The sequence below is a fragment of the Anticarsia gemmatalis genome, chromosome 28 (assembly GCF_050436995.1).
Source record: "Anticarsia gemmatalis isolate Benzon Research Colony breed Stoneville strain chromosome 28, ilAntGemm2 primary, whole genome shotgun sequence".
Lineage (NCBI taxonomy): Eukaryota > Metazoa > Arthropoda > Insecta > Lepidoptera > Erebidae > Anticarsia > Anticarsia gemmatalis.
In genome coordinates, this window is record NC_134772.1 from 5,556,399 (window position 1) to 5,573,303 (window position 16,905).

Consider the following 16,905-nt stretch of genomic DNA (forward strand, 5'->3'; position numbering starts at 1 on the left):
ATATAGTTGTTAAGTCTAAATTGATTGAATTTTAATTTTTTTCTCTTTTTTGTACAATGCCTTTTCTTCAGACACATTGTCAGCCATCTATGTATGTCTGTATGTATGCTTAGATCTTTAAAACTACGCAACGGATTTTGATGCGGTTTTTTAACCCTTTGACCACGGTCGGCTATACTCGGCAAATCAGAAAGTGCTCACGACACTTTCGTCGGAAAATGTAAACAAAAATAACTTTCTGCGGTCAAAGGGTTAAATAAATATAATGATTCAAGAGAAAGGTTTATGTGTAAAAGTTGTAAAGGTTTTTTTGTACCTATGATGTAGTTCGCACGTTTGTAATGGCCCGAGTATATTAAAATTACTTTTTGTTAATAAATTCAATTAATTTAGATGTATAAATTTATTGTGCTAGTATGTATAAAGGGTTTGGTTTAAGTCTTGTTAAATACACGTTGTCTAAGAAAAAATGTGTTTTATTGTTTTTATACCTGAAGGTATAGATAATGGTTCATGAAATAGGCGTCTAGCCCTTTACAATTATGACTGCCTCCGTGACGCAGTGGTATAGGTCACCACGCCAATACCATTGCATTGTTTCGTGGGTTCAATTCCCACACGCAGCAATTATTTGTGCGATCCACAAATAATTGTTTCAGGTCTGGTTGTGCTTTGTGTCCGTTGTTTGTATGTTTGTAAAAGTCCCCGCGATACAAGAGCAATTCTTAGTGCGGGAGTTGTCTTTTCAAAAGAAAAGAAAACGAAATCTATACTAATATTATAAAGCTGAAGAGTTTGTTTGATTGTTTGTTTGTTTGAACGCACTAATCTCAGGAACTACTGGTCCGATTTGAAAAATTCTTTCAGTGTTATATAGCCCATATGTCGAGGAAGGCTACAAGCTATATATCATCACGCTACGACCAATAGGAACAGAGTACCAGTAAAAAAATGTTACAAAAACGGGGAAAATTTTCACCCATTTCTCTAATGTGACGCAAGCGAAGTTGCGCGGGTCAGCTAGTAAGTTATATATTTTGAGTTTAAACTACGAAACAAGAACTAAATTTCAAGAATGAAAACAATTTTTATTAAAACAAATCAACGTCGTATTTTATTCAGCTGTGGCGTGTCAGCGAAGGGCGGCAGACCAAACAGTTCCGGCTGGAAGTCGAGCAAGTTGCGTAGGACCAGCGTCGCTTTCCTTGCGTGTCTTAGCTCGAGAGGCCGGTGGGGTGTTAGGACGACCTGCAAGAGGAATGTAACGGGTTCAGTGCCGATTTTGAGACAGTCATGGTGACATCTCATATTATCCATAATATCCATAATAATATTATAAATGCGAAAGTAACTCTGTCTGTCTGTCTGTCTGTCTGTCTGTCTGTCTGTCTGTCTGCTACTCAATCACGCCTAAACTACTGAACCAATTTGCATGAAATTTGGTATGGAGATATTTTGATACTCGAGAAAGAACATAGGCGATATATTATCACGCTACGACCAAAAGGAGCAGAGTACCAGTAGTTAATGTTACAAAAACGGGAATAATTTCACCCATTCTCTCTTATTGGACGCAAGCGAAGTTGCGCGGGTCAGCTAGTAATAACTATATTAGCGGCTTGGTCTGACTTCGTTCGGTTATAGTACAATTTTATCCCGTTCATTCCAGTCCCATGGGAAAGGAGAATGGGCACTTCTGGGCGGTCAGCGGCCATTAACGAAAATAGAAGATCTAATCTAATCTTCGAAGACATAATCGATGGAAATACTTAGAGTTTCGTTACACTTACCCAACGTAATTTATGAATAAATAATAAGTATAAGTGCCGCCAAACAACTTACTTACCAACTTGGACACAATCATTCTTTGAACCATATGGAATACTTTCTTTTCGGAATACACAGTGCGGAAGGCATTCAGTTGACTGATCTATCAAAGAGTAATATGTTGCACAGTCGATTACACGTTCTTTCAAGAGAAAATCAAATCTTTCACTACGATCTGGAATCGTTCGTTGTTTGGCGCCATTTAAAATGATAATTATTGTATCTAGTACCTGCATTCCCGCTGAGATTCCAGCTTTGAGCCCCACATTAGAATCTTCAAAGACGAGACACTGAAAAGGTATTAAAGTATACATAAATTGGATTTTTTGTATATGGTTAGTGATCAGCATAATAATATTATAAGTTTACCAGATTTTGAACTGAAAGTTTTTGACATAGCTTATGTACTGTAATCTGATTACACGACAACCGGAATAGACTTTTAGCATGCCCTCTGAAGGACGGAGACGCTACACAATGCCAACTTTTCGAAATAAAGTGTGTATTAGAAATAATAATCACTTGTTTTAACGGTGAAAGAAAACATCGTGATGAAACATTGCATGCCATAGAGGTCTTTAGATCTTGTAATTGTATGCAAAGCTCTCAATCCACATTCGCCTACCCCGTCGAGGAATTAAAGCGTAGCCCTAATTCTCCAAAAAAACCTTTGCCCAGCAGTGGACCAATAATGGGGTGTTTTTTCGCATTTGGTTAGCCCGTGGAGGAATCAAAGAATCCCCTCCCTCGTTCCGTAAAGAGACCTTTGCCCAGCAATGGGACAGTAGTGGTTTTTAATTATTACCTTGCAGGGCTTGGGTTTATCTGGGAATCTATCAGCAGCCACTATATACAGGTCTGGATAAGGCTTCCCTCTGTATACTGCCGGATCTGTCACGCACACCTGCAATAGTAGATACACCATTATTAAATGAATTACATTTCTGAGAAGTCATCCGTGCAGAGGAGCTATTTTTTAATGTAGTCCAATAGCTTAGTATGCAAGGTTCGCAGCTGTCAGAGGTGAACAAAATTCAGAAGATCAGTGACCCAAAGGCTTATGCAGCTGATGGTATAGTCTACTACTACAACATAATAAATAATAAATGTAACTCATTAATGTCCCACTGCTGGGCAAGGGTATTCTCCTGTAATTAGGGAGGGGTTAGGCCATGAGTCCACCACGCTGGCCAAGTGCGGGTTGGGGACTGCACGCCCTCAATAAATATATTAAACAAATTTTAGGCATGCAAGGATTCCTCCTGATGTTTTCCTACACCGTTAGAGTGTGATAATTATTTTTAATACACACATAACTTCGAAAAGTCATTGGTATGTTTTGCCTCGGGTTCGAACCTGCGACCAATTGCATGGGAGGTATCAAATTATACCACTCGGCTATGACTGCTTTTTACTACTACAAGTACCTACTATTAACTTTTCCTTGTTAAAAGGTAATTGTTTAACTAACCATGTGATGAAATATCCCAAACAGCTTGGGCCTGGCTTCAACATGTTTGTGAACCGTACGTTCAGTGGAGTTAGTCGCCAGCGCCACCGGGATGTGGTTGTCGCGGAGGTGGATCAGGAGACGCTCAGCTCCTGATAGTTGAGGAGAGAGGATCAAGAGTTAATGTGCTAACTCTGGAACCTGGCATAGCCGTGCTTGATTTACGGCCAGTTTCTTCATCAAAAGTAACAACCAAAGTATTAGTGTAAGGGCTCCTAAACACCATGCCGGCATGACCGCCGTGTTACGCGGCTTGCCGGCGTCGTTTGTTCCTAACATTCGAGCGATCGATTCGAGCATTTGACAGCTCTGCGTGAGCAGCCGTAAGATACCGCTATACACAACCTAATTTAACGTATTCATACTCTGAATTAATTATTTTAGACTACCCATTCACAATATATTTATTGGCATATTTTATCAGATAGAAAAAATGTTTTTTTCTCGTGCTTAGTAAAGGCAAATCCTTTTCTTTCTTATACTATCAATGAAATCGTGAAGAAACAAATTTGACTGTCATTTTTATTTTACCCCTATACTTTTATTTTTGACGGAGAAACTGGCCGTGAGTCCATAATAGTTCATTGAACAGTTACCTTGATGCAACGGCGCCCGAGGTAACGCCTTCAAGCACATCTGCTCCAGCTCTGACTCCAGGGCATCAGGAGAGATGTTCAGCCCCAGCTCCTTGACCAAACTCTTGCAAATGTCGCGGTCCGTGCCTCCGTACATCTGAGGAGTTGGGAGTATGATTAACTGGATATTTACTGCTGATTTTATATGTTTACTTTAAAGTACGAAGGAATAAATTAATCGACTGCTTCCGTGGCGCAGTGGTTTATGTCACCACGCCGCAACCAATGCGTCAGGAGGTCGTGGGTTCGATTCCAAACGGAACAAATACTTGTGCGATCCATGAATAGTTGTTTCGGGTCTGGTTGTACTTTGTGTCCGTTGTTAGTTTGTAAAAGTCCCCGCGACACAAGAGCAATTACTAGTCCGGAAATCGTCTTTAAAAAAAGGGGGCCTGACCATACGCATGCTTAGCTTTTTTTAGCGTAAGCTTTTACAGCTGAAAACCTTGATTAACAGCAATTAACATTGATTAATTCTGATTTTAAAAATAAAAAAAGCTGTATAATACACAGACAGCTGCATGAACCTACGAATCATTGGTGATTCTGTATTTAGGTACTCTACGTCCGCCAACCGCGAACTTTGCATACTCTACTATTTTTTGGACTAAAGTAATAACTTATAGAAAAATAGCAAAAATAACTTACACGACCTTTCAAATCTTGTGAATATTTCTTTCCATATTTTGCACAAACGTCTTTTATCACTTCGTGGTACATTGTCTCAGAATCTAGAAAAAAAAACATGTATTTATTAGGTAAATATTTTTTGAGAAGTTCGTGGCTTAGTTAACAACAGCCGCGCGGATCGATCTCTGAGGTTAAGCTACGCTTGCCGAGGTTGTTCCGTGGATGCGTGACTATCTTATACATATCGAGTTCCTCCGTGTTTCGGAAGGCACGTTAAATTGTGGGTCCCAGCTGTCATTTTCAAAGATCTTTGACAGTAGTTATCAGTAGTCAGAAGCTTGAAAGTCTAACAACCAGTGGTAAGACTGGTTGTTAGACTTGATGAGTATCGTGTTATATCCCAGGCAACTTGTTGTGGAGGTCAGATAGGCAGTCACTCCATGTAAAATACTGGTACTCAGCTGCTTACAGTGACATTGGAAGCCGACTCTAACATAGTTGGAAGAAGTCATTAAGTGCAGTGGTTAACGCGTTCGCCTCTCCGCAATAACCGTAGCACCGAGTGTGTTGGGTTCGAATCCCATCCGGAAGAAATATTTGCTTAATGAGCACGAGTATCTGTTCTAAGCCTGGTTGTTAATGTATCTATATAAGTATGTATTTAGAAGTATATAAGTATGTTTATCAGTTTGTTTACACTACAAGCTCTGCTTAGAATCAAATGACCGTGTGTGAGTTGTCCAATGATATTTATAAAGAAAATGTACGTACCAAGTATAGTACCGTCCAGATCGAAGATACAATGAGTCACTGTTTTGAAAGTTCTAAACGAATTAGAATTGGATAACACATCTTTGAATATCATATCACCCAAACATGTTTTAGATGGTACCCTATAAAATTCGACTGAAACAACTTATACATAATAGACTGTTTCTCTTATGTTTCTTATTTATATAACCAAACGAAAAACTTGTAAATTTTGACATTTTATTTTTGTTGTGTGATTTGATTGTGGTGTGGATTCGTTTTCTCTTTCACTCGTGTGGTTGGAATAGAGATAGAATTGGAGATTTTGACAATTAGTTATTGTTAGTAACCACAGATCTCAAAATGTTAAATTCCTACCTTAAGGAGGTTGTATGTGAATGAAGCTAGGGAAGTTTGTAAGGTTACCTATATAGTGGTGTTCTTTGGTCTCTGCCTATTCCTATGAAAAAAAGGCGAGTTTTGATGATGTGTGTATGTAGTGAAGGCTGTAGACCTTCGTGCCTCGGAGAGCACGTAAAGCCGTCGGTCCTGCGCCTGACCTCTCACTGGTTATGTCTACCGTCCCACCGGACTATGAGAGTGAAGGAATAGAGAGTGTACCTGTGTAGTGTGCGTCAGAATGGCTGGTTGCCTGTGGCGTTGGTATATGAGAGTTGATTTGAAAATTGCTACATAATTGCTTATATTTGCTACATATAATAAATAATTGCTACATAGGATATTTATGTAGAAATAAAATAATTTTTTTGACCAGCCATCCTGACGTTTGGTTGGCTGGTCACCTCCTAGTTTAAAGTTAAGCATGCAGAGTTTCCCGAAATGTACTGCGTCAATAATTGCTACATATTTACTTCATTTATCTAATTTATTTGGAATTATGTTAAATCAAGGATATAGCAATTATTTAAATTATCCCGATGAAAAGTGCCTGATAAAATAATAAAAGCAAATAGCTGCAGTGTGTCTTCACTCAACGGTATTGCTATTTTAGGAGGCAGGCGTTTGAAATAATAATTGTTAAATAGCATGTTAATTGTTAAATCCGCAAACACGTTAATTAACGCTCAAGAACTTACAAAATGCCGGCGAAGTACATGTGAAGGTGTAAAATCATTTAGTATATCTTTGCGAGATCTTATTGCATTTGAATTTCATTCCAATCAATTTATTTCAATAGATGATCCACCAACATCTCTTTTGTTAGAAGGATCTGAGTTTTATTAACTATCAATAATAGAATTTGTGCCCCCAGTATGTAAAACATTAATTGGTCACTACAAAGCTCATTGCAGACGAAATTCAGAATGGAAATGTTATGATGACGAATCGAAAAAAAATACGAAGAGTAAAAAGAAGCTAATTCCACATTGTATAATATATGCGAAAAAATAATGTGAAAATAAGATAAATTAATAATTGAATATTTTTTAAGTAAATTGTAATATTATTAAACTGAATCTTATGGACGACCTACATTTTGTTTTAATTTACGATACACTTTTAATGTGCTTATTATCCACTTACCTACTCATAACATAACATGCTATTTAACAATTATTATTTCAAACGCCTGCCTCCTAAAATAGCAATACCGTTGAGTGAAGACACACTGCAGCTATTTGCTTTTATTATTTTATCAGGCACTTTTCATCGGGATAATTTAAATAATTGCTATATCCTTGATTTAACATATGTTTGAAGTTCCAAATAAATTAGAAAAATGAAGTAAATATGTAGCAATTATTGACGCAGTACATTTCGGGAAACTCTGCATGCTTAACTTTAAACTATGAGGTGACCAGCCAACCAAACGTCAGGATGGCTGGTCAAAAAAAATATTTTATTTCTACATATATATCCTATGTAGCAATTATTTATTATATGTAGCAAATATAAGCAATTATGTAGCAATTTTCAAATCAACTCTCATATACCGTGTGCGTCAGAATGGCTGGTTGTCTGTGGCGTTGGTATATGAGAGTTGATTTGAAAATTGCTACATAATTGCTTATATTTGCTACATATAATAAATAATTGCTACATAGGATATATATGCAGAAATAAAATAATTTTTTTGACCAGCCATCCTGACGTTTGGTTGGCTGGTCACCTCCTAGTTTAAAGTTAAGCATGCAGAGTTTCCCGAAAAATACTGCGTCAATAATTGCTACATATTTACTTCATTTATCTAATTTATTTGGAACTTCAAAATTATGTTAAATCAAGGATATAGCAATTATTTAAATTATCCCGATGAAAAGTGCCTGATAAAATAATAAAAGCAAATAGCTGCAGTGTGTCTTCACTCAACGGTATTGCTATTTTAGGAGGCAGGCGTTTGAAATAATAATTATTAAATAGCATGTTAATTGTTAAATCCGCAAACACGTAAATTAACGCTCAAGAACTTACAAAATGCCGGCGAAGTACATGTGAAGGTGTAAAATCATTTAGTACATCTTTGCGAGATCTTATTGCATTTGAATTTCATTCCAATCAATTTATTTCAATAGATGATCCACCAACATCTCTTTTGTAAGAAGGATCTGAGTTTCATTTACTATCAATAATAGAATTCGTGCCCCCAGTATACAAAGCTCATTGCAGACGAAATTCAGAATGGAAATGTTATGATGACGAATCGAAAAAAAATACGAAGAGTAAAAAGAAGCTAATTCCACATTGTATAATATATGCGAAAAAATAATGTGAAAATAAGATAAATTAATAATTGAATATTTTTTAAGTAAATTGTAATATTATTAAACTGAATCTTATGAACGACCTACATTTTGTTTTTATTTACGATACACTTTTAATGTGCTTATTATCCACTTACCTACTCATAACATAACATGCTATTTAACAATTATTATTTCAAACGCCTGCCTCCTAAAATAGCAATACCGTTGAGTGAAGACACACTGCAGCTATTTGCTTTTATTATTTTATCAGGCACTTTTCATCGGGATAATTTAAATAATTGCTATATCCTTGATTTAACATAATTCCAAATAAATTAGATAAATGAAGTAAATATGTAGCAATTATTGACGCAGTACTTTTCGGGAAACTCTGCATGCTTAACTTTAAACTAGGAGGTGACCAGCCAACCAAACGTCAGGATGGCTGGTCAAAAAAATTATTTTATTTCTGCATATATATCCTATGTAGCAATTATTTATTATATGTAGCAAATATAAGCAATTATGTAGCAATTTTCAAATCAACTCTCATATACCAACGCCACAGACAACCAGCCATTCTGACGCACACCATATACCAACGCCACAGGCAACCAGCCATTCTGACGCACACCTATTATTGACCACTGGTTGGTATTGATGGACCTGGCAACATTATCCTTTTATTTACCATGTGTTGGTTTTACTGGCCATGGTAATTTTTTTTAAGAAATGGTTTATTTTAATAAAATTGGCCACTATAACTTGCTATTGAACAGGACATCAAAACATGTATCAACCATGTATTTCATATTTTTAAATAAAAGTCGTATTATTTTATTAATATCTTTATTTAATTAGCCACTGACAATTTAATACAAAATGTGGCTAGACCTCAACATAACATTACATTTGCACGTCTCTATCGTCGCCACACACTAATTAAATACTATTTATTTATAATTAATAATAACTAATAAGTACTAATTGGCATATTACTAAAATTGGGCAAAATTTAAAGTGGTCAAGATATTGTTCGACCAATAGTTTAGTGGCCAATTTTTTGTGTTCGGCTAATTAGCCCATGATTCCTGTATTTGGCCAAAATGTTGTTCGACCAAGATTTTGAAGGTGTGGCCAAGATCTTAACGTTTGGCTACGATACGATTGATACGATAATAGGCCAAGCTATTATACTAATCTTGGTTGTAATTTGTATAATACAGTTATATTTTGAGCTTGGCCAAAAAACATACGATTAGCCAAGACAATATCTACAACTAAAATTAGGCCAAGATCTTTGGAAATAACCAACAATTTTTGGTCAAACAAGATAAAAAGGTCCGTTTTGTAAAAAGAAGATTTTTCAGACAGAGTTTTACAAATATTGTAACGTCACTAGGCAGGTGAGTGAGTGAGTGAGTGTGTGTGTGTGTGAGCGAGACAAAAGATGTAATTAAATTCATTTCTCGTGCTGGTTTAGTCTTCGCAAACTGGTCACGTCCATGCCGTATATCGCAAAACTAGCTGGTTCTTCAAAACGGACCTGGGAGAGGTAAGTTATAGAATTATTAATTAAGTCTCTCCCTATTAAAATTATAGCCCTTTACTTGACACGTCGGTTGGCTACCCTAGGACACCTTTTTTATTCGGAGGACGGTTTTCTTCTTTAATTGTTAAAATTTTCATCAAATTCGAGTCAGCAGTTTAGAAATCAGAAAGTCCAACACATTGTTTCGCACAAAAGCGTGGCAATGGTTATATAGTATTTTTGCTGTTCACATTAAACACTGTCGCTTATCTAGACGGTATCATGTAACGCTGACTGATTCATGAAACTTTCAGTCAGGAAAGTCCTGCTACCTACAGCAATAGCGTTAGGTATTTACGTGGTAAGCTCATGGCCTAACCCCTCTTCCCTTTGAACTCTTACCTCCTTGTCTTTTCCTTCATCCTTGGAGCTACCCGCTGGTGGCTGTAACGTTTTCACCTGAAAGCATTATCAGAATAATAATATTATCATAGCATTACCCGTCCCGGCTGTAATTTTCAAAGATCTTTGTCAGTCGTTAACAGTAGTCAGAAGCTTGAAAGTCTGACAACCAGTCTTACTTTAGTATCGTGTTATAACCCAGGTAACTGTTGTGGAGGTCAGATAGGCAGTCGCTCCATGTAAAACACTGGTATTCAGCTGTATCCGGTGAAACTGGAAGCCGACTCCAACATAGTTTGGAAGAAAGGCTAGGCTAATGAATAAACGGTTGCACTGTTTTAAGGTCAATTTAGGTACCTTTGAACGTGTGAATTTGAACTAGTTGTTTATTTTTTCATTTGAAACCAACACAATTGATAAAGGTTTATTTTAGTTTTACAAACTTTTATCAATTGTGTTGGTTTCGTAATTGTTACCCAAATGATTCAAAGTTACCCAAGTTGACTGTAACATAGAAGACTTTAAGCTTAGGCCTTCCCTCGGTCTAAGAGAAGACCCTCATCTACCAGTGGGACAGTAATGGTTTTAATTAATTATTTGTTACCTCTTTGCTATCTTCTTCAGCCAATTCCGGTGGTATATTCGGTCCTAACTTCTCACATAATGTTTTAACCTGTTATATTTAAATGACAATTATTATTTTCATTATATTTGGTTCTTGTTTGAATCGCTGGAACCGGGGCATTGCAGAAAATGTCCAGAATTTTCCGATACAGGTTTGGAGCCTCTTAAGAAAGGTATCTGGTTTGGTTATAGCATAAATAATTAATGAGATATATCATCATTGGACAACTCATACACGGTCATTTGATTCCAAACTAAGCAGAGCTTGTACTATGGTAACGAAATAACTGATAAACATACTTAATATATACTTCGAAATACATACTTATATAGATAAATTGACATCCAGGCTCAGAACAAATACTCGTGCTCATCACACAAAGATTTGTCCCGGGTGGGATTCAAACCCACCACACGCGGTACTACGGTTATTGCAGCGAGGTGACGGCTTAAACCACTGCGCCAAACGTGCAGTTAAATAGATTATGCATGCCAAGGCTCTCTAATAATTTGATATAACATGTATTATATTAAAGTCTGCAGGCTACTTTTCATGAGGCGCCCATAGCTAATTGCGCTCACCGGTCAGTTAACGATCTGTCGGTTAAGCAAACACTGGCGCGGTCATTTCATATATGGTTGACCGCATAGTGGTACTTGAACTAAGCGTCTTCGTGTTTCGGAGGGCACGTTAAACGTCGGTCCCGATTGTTGTCAATTAAGATAACAGTCGTTAAGCCACGTCAAAGGTCTTCGGGCGGCTTAAATAACTGTGGCAATAAGTTGACCACTAACCATACGATAAAAGAAGAGGCAAGCTACTTACATTAGGATACTGTGAGAAGCAAGCTCTCGCCTTCCCTATGCAGGGTGGAGCGACCGCGCGCCCGTATCGATCACGATCCGCCGGGTCAAACATGTAGTAACCTGGAGAAGTGTACAATTCGAAATAAATAACATAAGTAATGAGGAAACTATTTGATGATGATGATGATGACGGTGATGATGACGGTGATGATGACGACGATGATGATGATGATGATGACGGTGATGATGATGATGATGATGATGATGATGATGATGATGATGATGACGGTGATGATGATGATGATGATGACGGTGATGATGATGATGATGATGACGGTGATGATGATGATGATGATGATGATGATGATGATGATGATGACGGTGATGATGATGATGACGGTGATGATGATGATGATGATGACGGTGATGATGATGATGATGATGATGATGACAGTGATGATGATGGTGACGGTGATGATGATGATGATGATGATGATGATGATGATGATGATGATGATGATGATGATGATGATGATGTTGTACTTACTTAAATATTAAATGCGGGAATTGTAAATGGTACAAAAAATTTTGAAAGCTCAACAGCAATATTCCGAACCGGGTTACAAGCCCGAGACACTATATTTTAGTCTTATCATTAATTATTTATAACTAGCTGACCCGCGCAACTTCGCTTGCGTCACATAAGAGAGAATGGGTCAGAATTTTCCACGTTTTTGTAACACTTTTATACTGTTACTCTTCTCCTATTGGTCGTAGCGTGATGATATAAAATATGCTTTTTTTTCACGAAAAATATTCTTAAAATTATTTATATCTCTTAATATAACGAAGTCGCGCTAATGCATATCCGCCATTATGACAGTTGCCATGACAACGGAATTTTGTTAATTTAATGTCATTATAATATGATTATTTGCGACTTCGTTCGCCACCTGAATTTTCCCGGGAAATGCGTCATTTTCCCGGGGTAAAAAGTAGCCTATGTCCTTTCTCGGGTATCAAAATATATCCATACCAAATTTCATGCAAATTGGTTCAGTAGTTTAGGCGTGATTGAGTAGCAGACAGACAGACAGACAGACAGACAGACAGACAGACAGAGTTACTTTCGCATTTATAATATTAGTATGGATAATTCATACCTATCATTAATTAAGTGATAGAACTGGTAAATTACCTCTGGGAGTTCTAAAGAGCGCAACAGCGAAATCTCCTTTACCAGCCACAAACACACCTGACCTCTCCTCACTGAAGAACTCTGCCATCTAAGACAAATTATACATCCGAATATAAAACTAATAATGAAGATATAAAAAAACTAGCTTTTACCCGCGACTTCGTCCGCCACCTGAATTTTCCCATGGGAATGTGTCATTTTCCCGGGGTAAAAAGTAGTCTATGTCCTTTCTCGGATATCAAAATATCTCTATACCAAATTTCAAGCAAATTGGTTCAGTAGTTTAGGCGTGATTGAGTAACAGACAGACAGACATACAGAGTTACGTTACGAGTACGAACTTGTAATAAAATCTTTTCTCTACACAAAAAAAGCTCGATATTTGGGTACCTCACGAGCTCACTGAAAGAAACGAAAAGACTTTCCCCGAACTAATATAATGTTATCAGTTATTATTATTACCTTTTCCATAAGATCGCTATCGATTCTCCCTTTATGTCTTGCCTGGAAGACAACCACGCGACATACGCAGTTGCCTGGAGTGTAAAACTTGCGTAGAATCTGTACAAAACAAAGTAATATTAATAAAAATAGATAACTGGGTTGTGGAGGTCCGATAGGCAGTCGCTCCATCCAAGATAGGTGGTGTCACGTCCATCGTCTAAGGTGTTTGATGCCGTTACTATCTACCCAGGCGGTATCACCCACGGTAGGGACCCCCTATCTTGTGCATCTTGCGGTACTAGCTCATAGCGGTTATCCCGGCCACGTCTTTGCTGAACCAGTTGGACTTTCGTCAGGCTCAGGCAGACGCTACATGTAAAACACTGGTATTCAGCTCCATCCGGTGAGACTGGAAGCCAACTGGACTCTAACATAGTTGGAAGAAAGGCTATGCTAAGCTGATAATATGATAAGAATTATATAATGATAATACCTGCTGTATGTCAAGTATCTTGGTGGGAGGTTTGAAGTGCAGGTAGCTGTCCTGGTACAGCTGGTCTCCGCTCTCCAGGATCTGGTCCAGGTTGCTGGAGCACCAGCGGCATACGTCTTCAACGCGGGACATGGCCACTGCCATCACGGAACATGCTAGCGCCTGATGAGATAAGGTAAATCAATAAATATCATTGGACAACTCACACACGGTCATTTGATTCCAAACTAAGCAGAGCTTGTACTATGGTAACCAAATAACTGATAAACATACTTATATACTTGTAAATACATACTTATATAGTTACATTAGCATCCAGACTCAGAAACAATACTCTTTATCACACAAAGATTTGTCCCGGGTGGGATTCGAACCCACCACACGGCGCTTCGGTTATTGCGGTGAGGTGACCACTTTATCCACTGCGAACGTGCAGTTTAAAGTACGAAAGTATGAGGATCGACGAAATATTTTTAATGATAGAGCAGTGATGAGTGTAAGTAAGTGAGTGGTATAAGTTGGTACCTCCCACGCAAGTGGACGGTGCGAACCCGAGGCAACACACCAATGACTTTTCGAAGTTATGTGTGTATAAGATATAAGAGATAATTATTATCACATGATCCAACGGCGAAGGAAAACATCGTGAGGAAATTTCAAATATTTGTAAAACAAAACATAATCAATAGAAAAATAAAGATTTTGTATGTGGAAACAATTATTTGTTGATCGCACAAATCATTGTTCCGGGCAGGAATCCAACCTACAACCTCCCGACGCAATGGTAGTGGCATGGTGACCTCAACCACTGCGTCACGGAGACAGACATCAGACTCTCGATACTTGATAGTTTTGACTGAACAGGTTGGGAACATACCTGGTTTCCTCTGGAAGCGTATGGGAACTTCTTGCAGGCGATAGAGTGACAAGCAGACATGAACTGAGTGCCGTCGTTGAGGACCAGCCAGCCGCTCGTGTTCCTCTGACCTGAGGGCACGAGAGTATTATGACAAATGAAGGGAGGCTGCCAATGGTTCTTATAAGAAACTAGCTGACCCGCGCAACTTCGCTTGCGTAACATAAGAGAGAATGGGTCGAAATTTTCCCCGTTTTTGTAACATTTTTTACTGATACTCTGCTCCTGTTGGTCGTAGCGTGATGACATATAGCCTATAGCCTTCCTCGATAAATAGGCTACCTAACATTGAAAGAATTTTTCAAATCGGACCAGTAGTTCCTGAGATTAGCGCGTTCAAACAAACAAGCAAACAATCAAACAAACAATCTCTTCAGCTTTATAATATTAGCATAGATTTCAGCTAAAGTTCCTGTATTCTGCTGTTAGAGAAATAAAGTTTAGTAGCGTTATACCTTTAAGTTTGGAGATCTCCTTGTCTGCCTTCTCGGAGGCTCGTTGCGCGTCCATACACGTGGCACTCCCGGGAGGATGCTTGCGGTCCTTCTCTGAAGCACGACGCTTGCTGCCGTCCACAGCCACCTGATAACAGGGTTATGATAAAAAGATTGAGAGATTTGACTACATAAGCAGTTCAAAATTTACTTACGGTATGACGGTGGATGTAAAATGTTGAGATTTCTTCGAAATTTTGGATGGTATTCATTTATTTATAAGAGCTATGTAAATCTTTGGTTTCAGTGTTCGTGCAAATTGGCATGAAGAATTTAGTTGCAAAGATAATGGGTTATTGCTTGACTACAACGTTGTTCAAACAAAAAGTTGCGATGTACAATCTTTCATGTTTCTTTATAAAAATGACACTTCCAGACTATGAAAGGCAAGACCAAAATAACAAGTTTGACATCTGACGGAATAACGACGAAAAAAACTAACTTCAAGAAGGCGAGGCACTAGAGAGTTTAAAGGATTCACTTAAGCGAGGGCGAGTATCCCTGGGTGAAATTTTCATAGTTACAAAAGTCGACATGCAAGAAAAAGTAAGAATCTGGTAGGATTACTAGAAAAAGGCAAGGACTACGTAATATCATCTTTTTTTCTAAGAAAATACTCAGAGACCACAGAACGTCACTTGGTACGATCCTTACAAACTTCTCTTGCTTCATTCACATACATACATGTTGTCATACAGGACCGCCGGTTACAATATCTCACCTTGCTAGTAGCTGGCACTAGTTTGACTCCCGGAGGAGCTTTCACCAGCGGTGGTTCGACGCCGCCTAACTTCTTAATAGGCTGCACTGTGATAGACATTGCGTATAACTGGAAGTCGTGTCGGGGACGTTCCGTTACTGGGACGTTTTGTAAATACCTGGTGGAAAATAGGAAGATACAGTTCCCTCCTGGAATAACAGAGGGGTGAAGTGTTGGGAAGTAGTGGCCTAGTGTATTTCAGGTACTTATGTAAAGTTTCATTAGGATGTTTTCTTTTATTGTCATAATAAGACCCCAAACTCTGTTAAAACGACAGTTATACGTAATTTCAAGCCTTTGTAATCATTATTTCTAAAACCATTTTTTGTTTTTACAAATTACCTAAGCTGTAGAATAAAGCATTTTCACGTGTAGATTTAGTTATATTTGATTTGTATTTAACTTACGCAAAAGCCATCAGTTTGGCTGATGTGAATGTCAAAACGCAGGCCGCACCGTCATCCTGGGAACAAAAATATAAATGGGTTCCATATTTACTACTATTTTACTATGTTTCATACGTATTTTTTTATTTTGTTATACCCTAAGGTACATTAATGGTGTATGAAATTCCTACGTTTAGCGATTTTCAAAGTTAGTCCCATGTAATAGAAGCGAGTCTGCTGTCATAATAGGGCACGTTAACCAACTCCGAACTGCTATTGACAAATATTCTAATCCAAATCAGAAAAGACCAATAGCTTAGACCACTTGGCTTTACCTAGGAATTGTACCCCAGATATCATTATCATTATCACGTATACTCTACCGCCTAGACCACAGAGTCACTCAAAATGATAAGCTCCATATTTTCTGTCTCACCTGTGCATCTATCCTCAGCCCAGTAGGTCCACAAGCATGTGGCTCCATCATATAGAATGAAGGGCTTCCTGCCACCCTCCAGACGGCCACGGCGTGAGGGACCGACCACAGGATCCCGTGAGTGTGTGACTCGAAGAAACGTTCTAAAGCACATCTGAGGAATAGGGGAATTATATTAGGTCGGGGAAAAAGTCTTTTCGCATTATAGTACGTATGAACTTGTAAAAAAATCTTTTCTCTATACAAAAAAGCTCGATATTTGGGTACCTCACGACTCACTGAAAGATACCTAATGAACCGTGTACTCATTTGTGATTCTTGAAGCCAAAGAGATTTTATTATAAGTTCATACATACT

The 16,905-nt window shown here is 38.0% G+C and overlaps 2 protein-coding genes across 3 annotated transcripts in view; both read right to left on the reverse strand.

Moving 5' to 3' along the window:
• Positions 1–1,067: 1,067 nt before the first annotated feature.
• On the reverse strand, positions 1,068–5,931 carry LOC142984870 (pseudouridine-5'-phosphatase-like). Of its 2 annotated transcripts, none has more exons than XM_076132727.1 (7): positions 5,374–5,931; positions 4,621–4,703; positions 3,934–4,069; positions 3,299–3,429; positions 2,633–2,731; positions 2,058–2,117; positions 1,068–1,248 (listed from the first exon to the last, which is right to left on the reverse strand). In XM_076132727.1, the coding sequence occupies exons 1-7, from the start codon at positions 5,465–5,467 to the stop codon at positions 1,102–1,104; spliced, it is 750 nt and encodes a 249-aa protein (XP_075988842.1). In that variant the 5' UTR covers positions 5,468–5,931; the 3' UTR covers positions 1,068–1,101. The 2 variants fall into 2 exon arrangements, with proteins under 2 accessions (XP_075988842.1, XP_075988843.1); XM_076132728.1 differs by having other exon boundaries at positions 4,626–4,703; positions 5,374–5,410.
• Positions 5,932–8,897: 2,966 nt separating this feature from the next.
• Positions 8,898–16,905, reverse strand: part of LOC142984871 (uncharacterized) — a 40,087-nt gene continuing 32,079 nt past the window's right edge. The window contains exons 39-50 of the mRNA XM_076132729.1: positions 16,549–16,702; positions 16,134–16,189; positions 15,688–15,844; positions 14,928–15,054; positions 14,434–14,543; positions 13,557–13,718; positions 13,082–13,180; positions 12,620–12,707; positions 11,441–11,541; positions 10,595–10,663; positions 9,991–10,047; positions 8,898–9,603 (exon numbers count right to left, since the gene is read on the reverse strand). Of these exons, the coding sequence (XP_075988844.1) occupies positions 9,520–9,603; positions 9,991–10,047; positions 10,595–10,663; positions 11,441–11,541; positions 12,620–12,707; positions 13,082–13,180; positions 13,557–13,718; positions 14,434–14,543; positions 14,928–15,054; positions 15,688–15,844; positions 16,134–16,189; positions 16,549–16,702 (1,264 nt within the window). The 3' untranslated portion in view covers positions 8,898–9,519. The remainder of the gene's footprint in view (positions 9,604–9,990; positions 10,048–10,594; positions 10,664–11,440; positions 11,542–12,619; positions 12,708–13,081; positions 13,181–13,556; positions 13,719–14,433; positions 14,544–14,927; positions 15,055–15,687; positions 15,845–16,133; positions 16,190–16,548; positions 16,703–16,905) is intronic.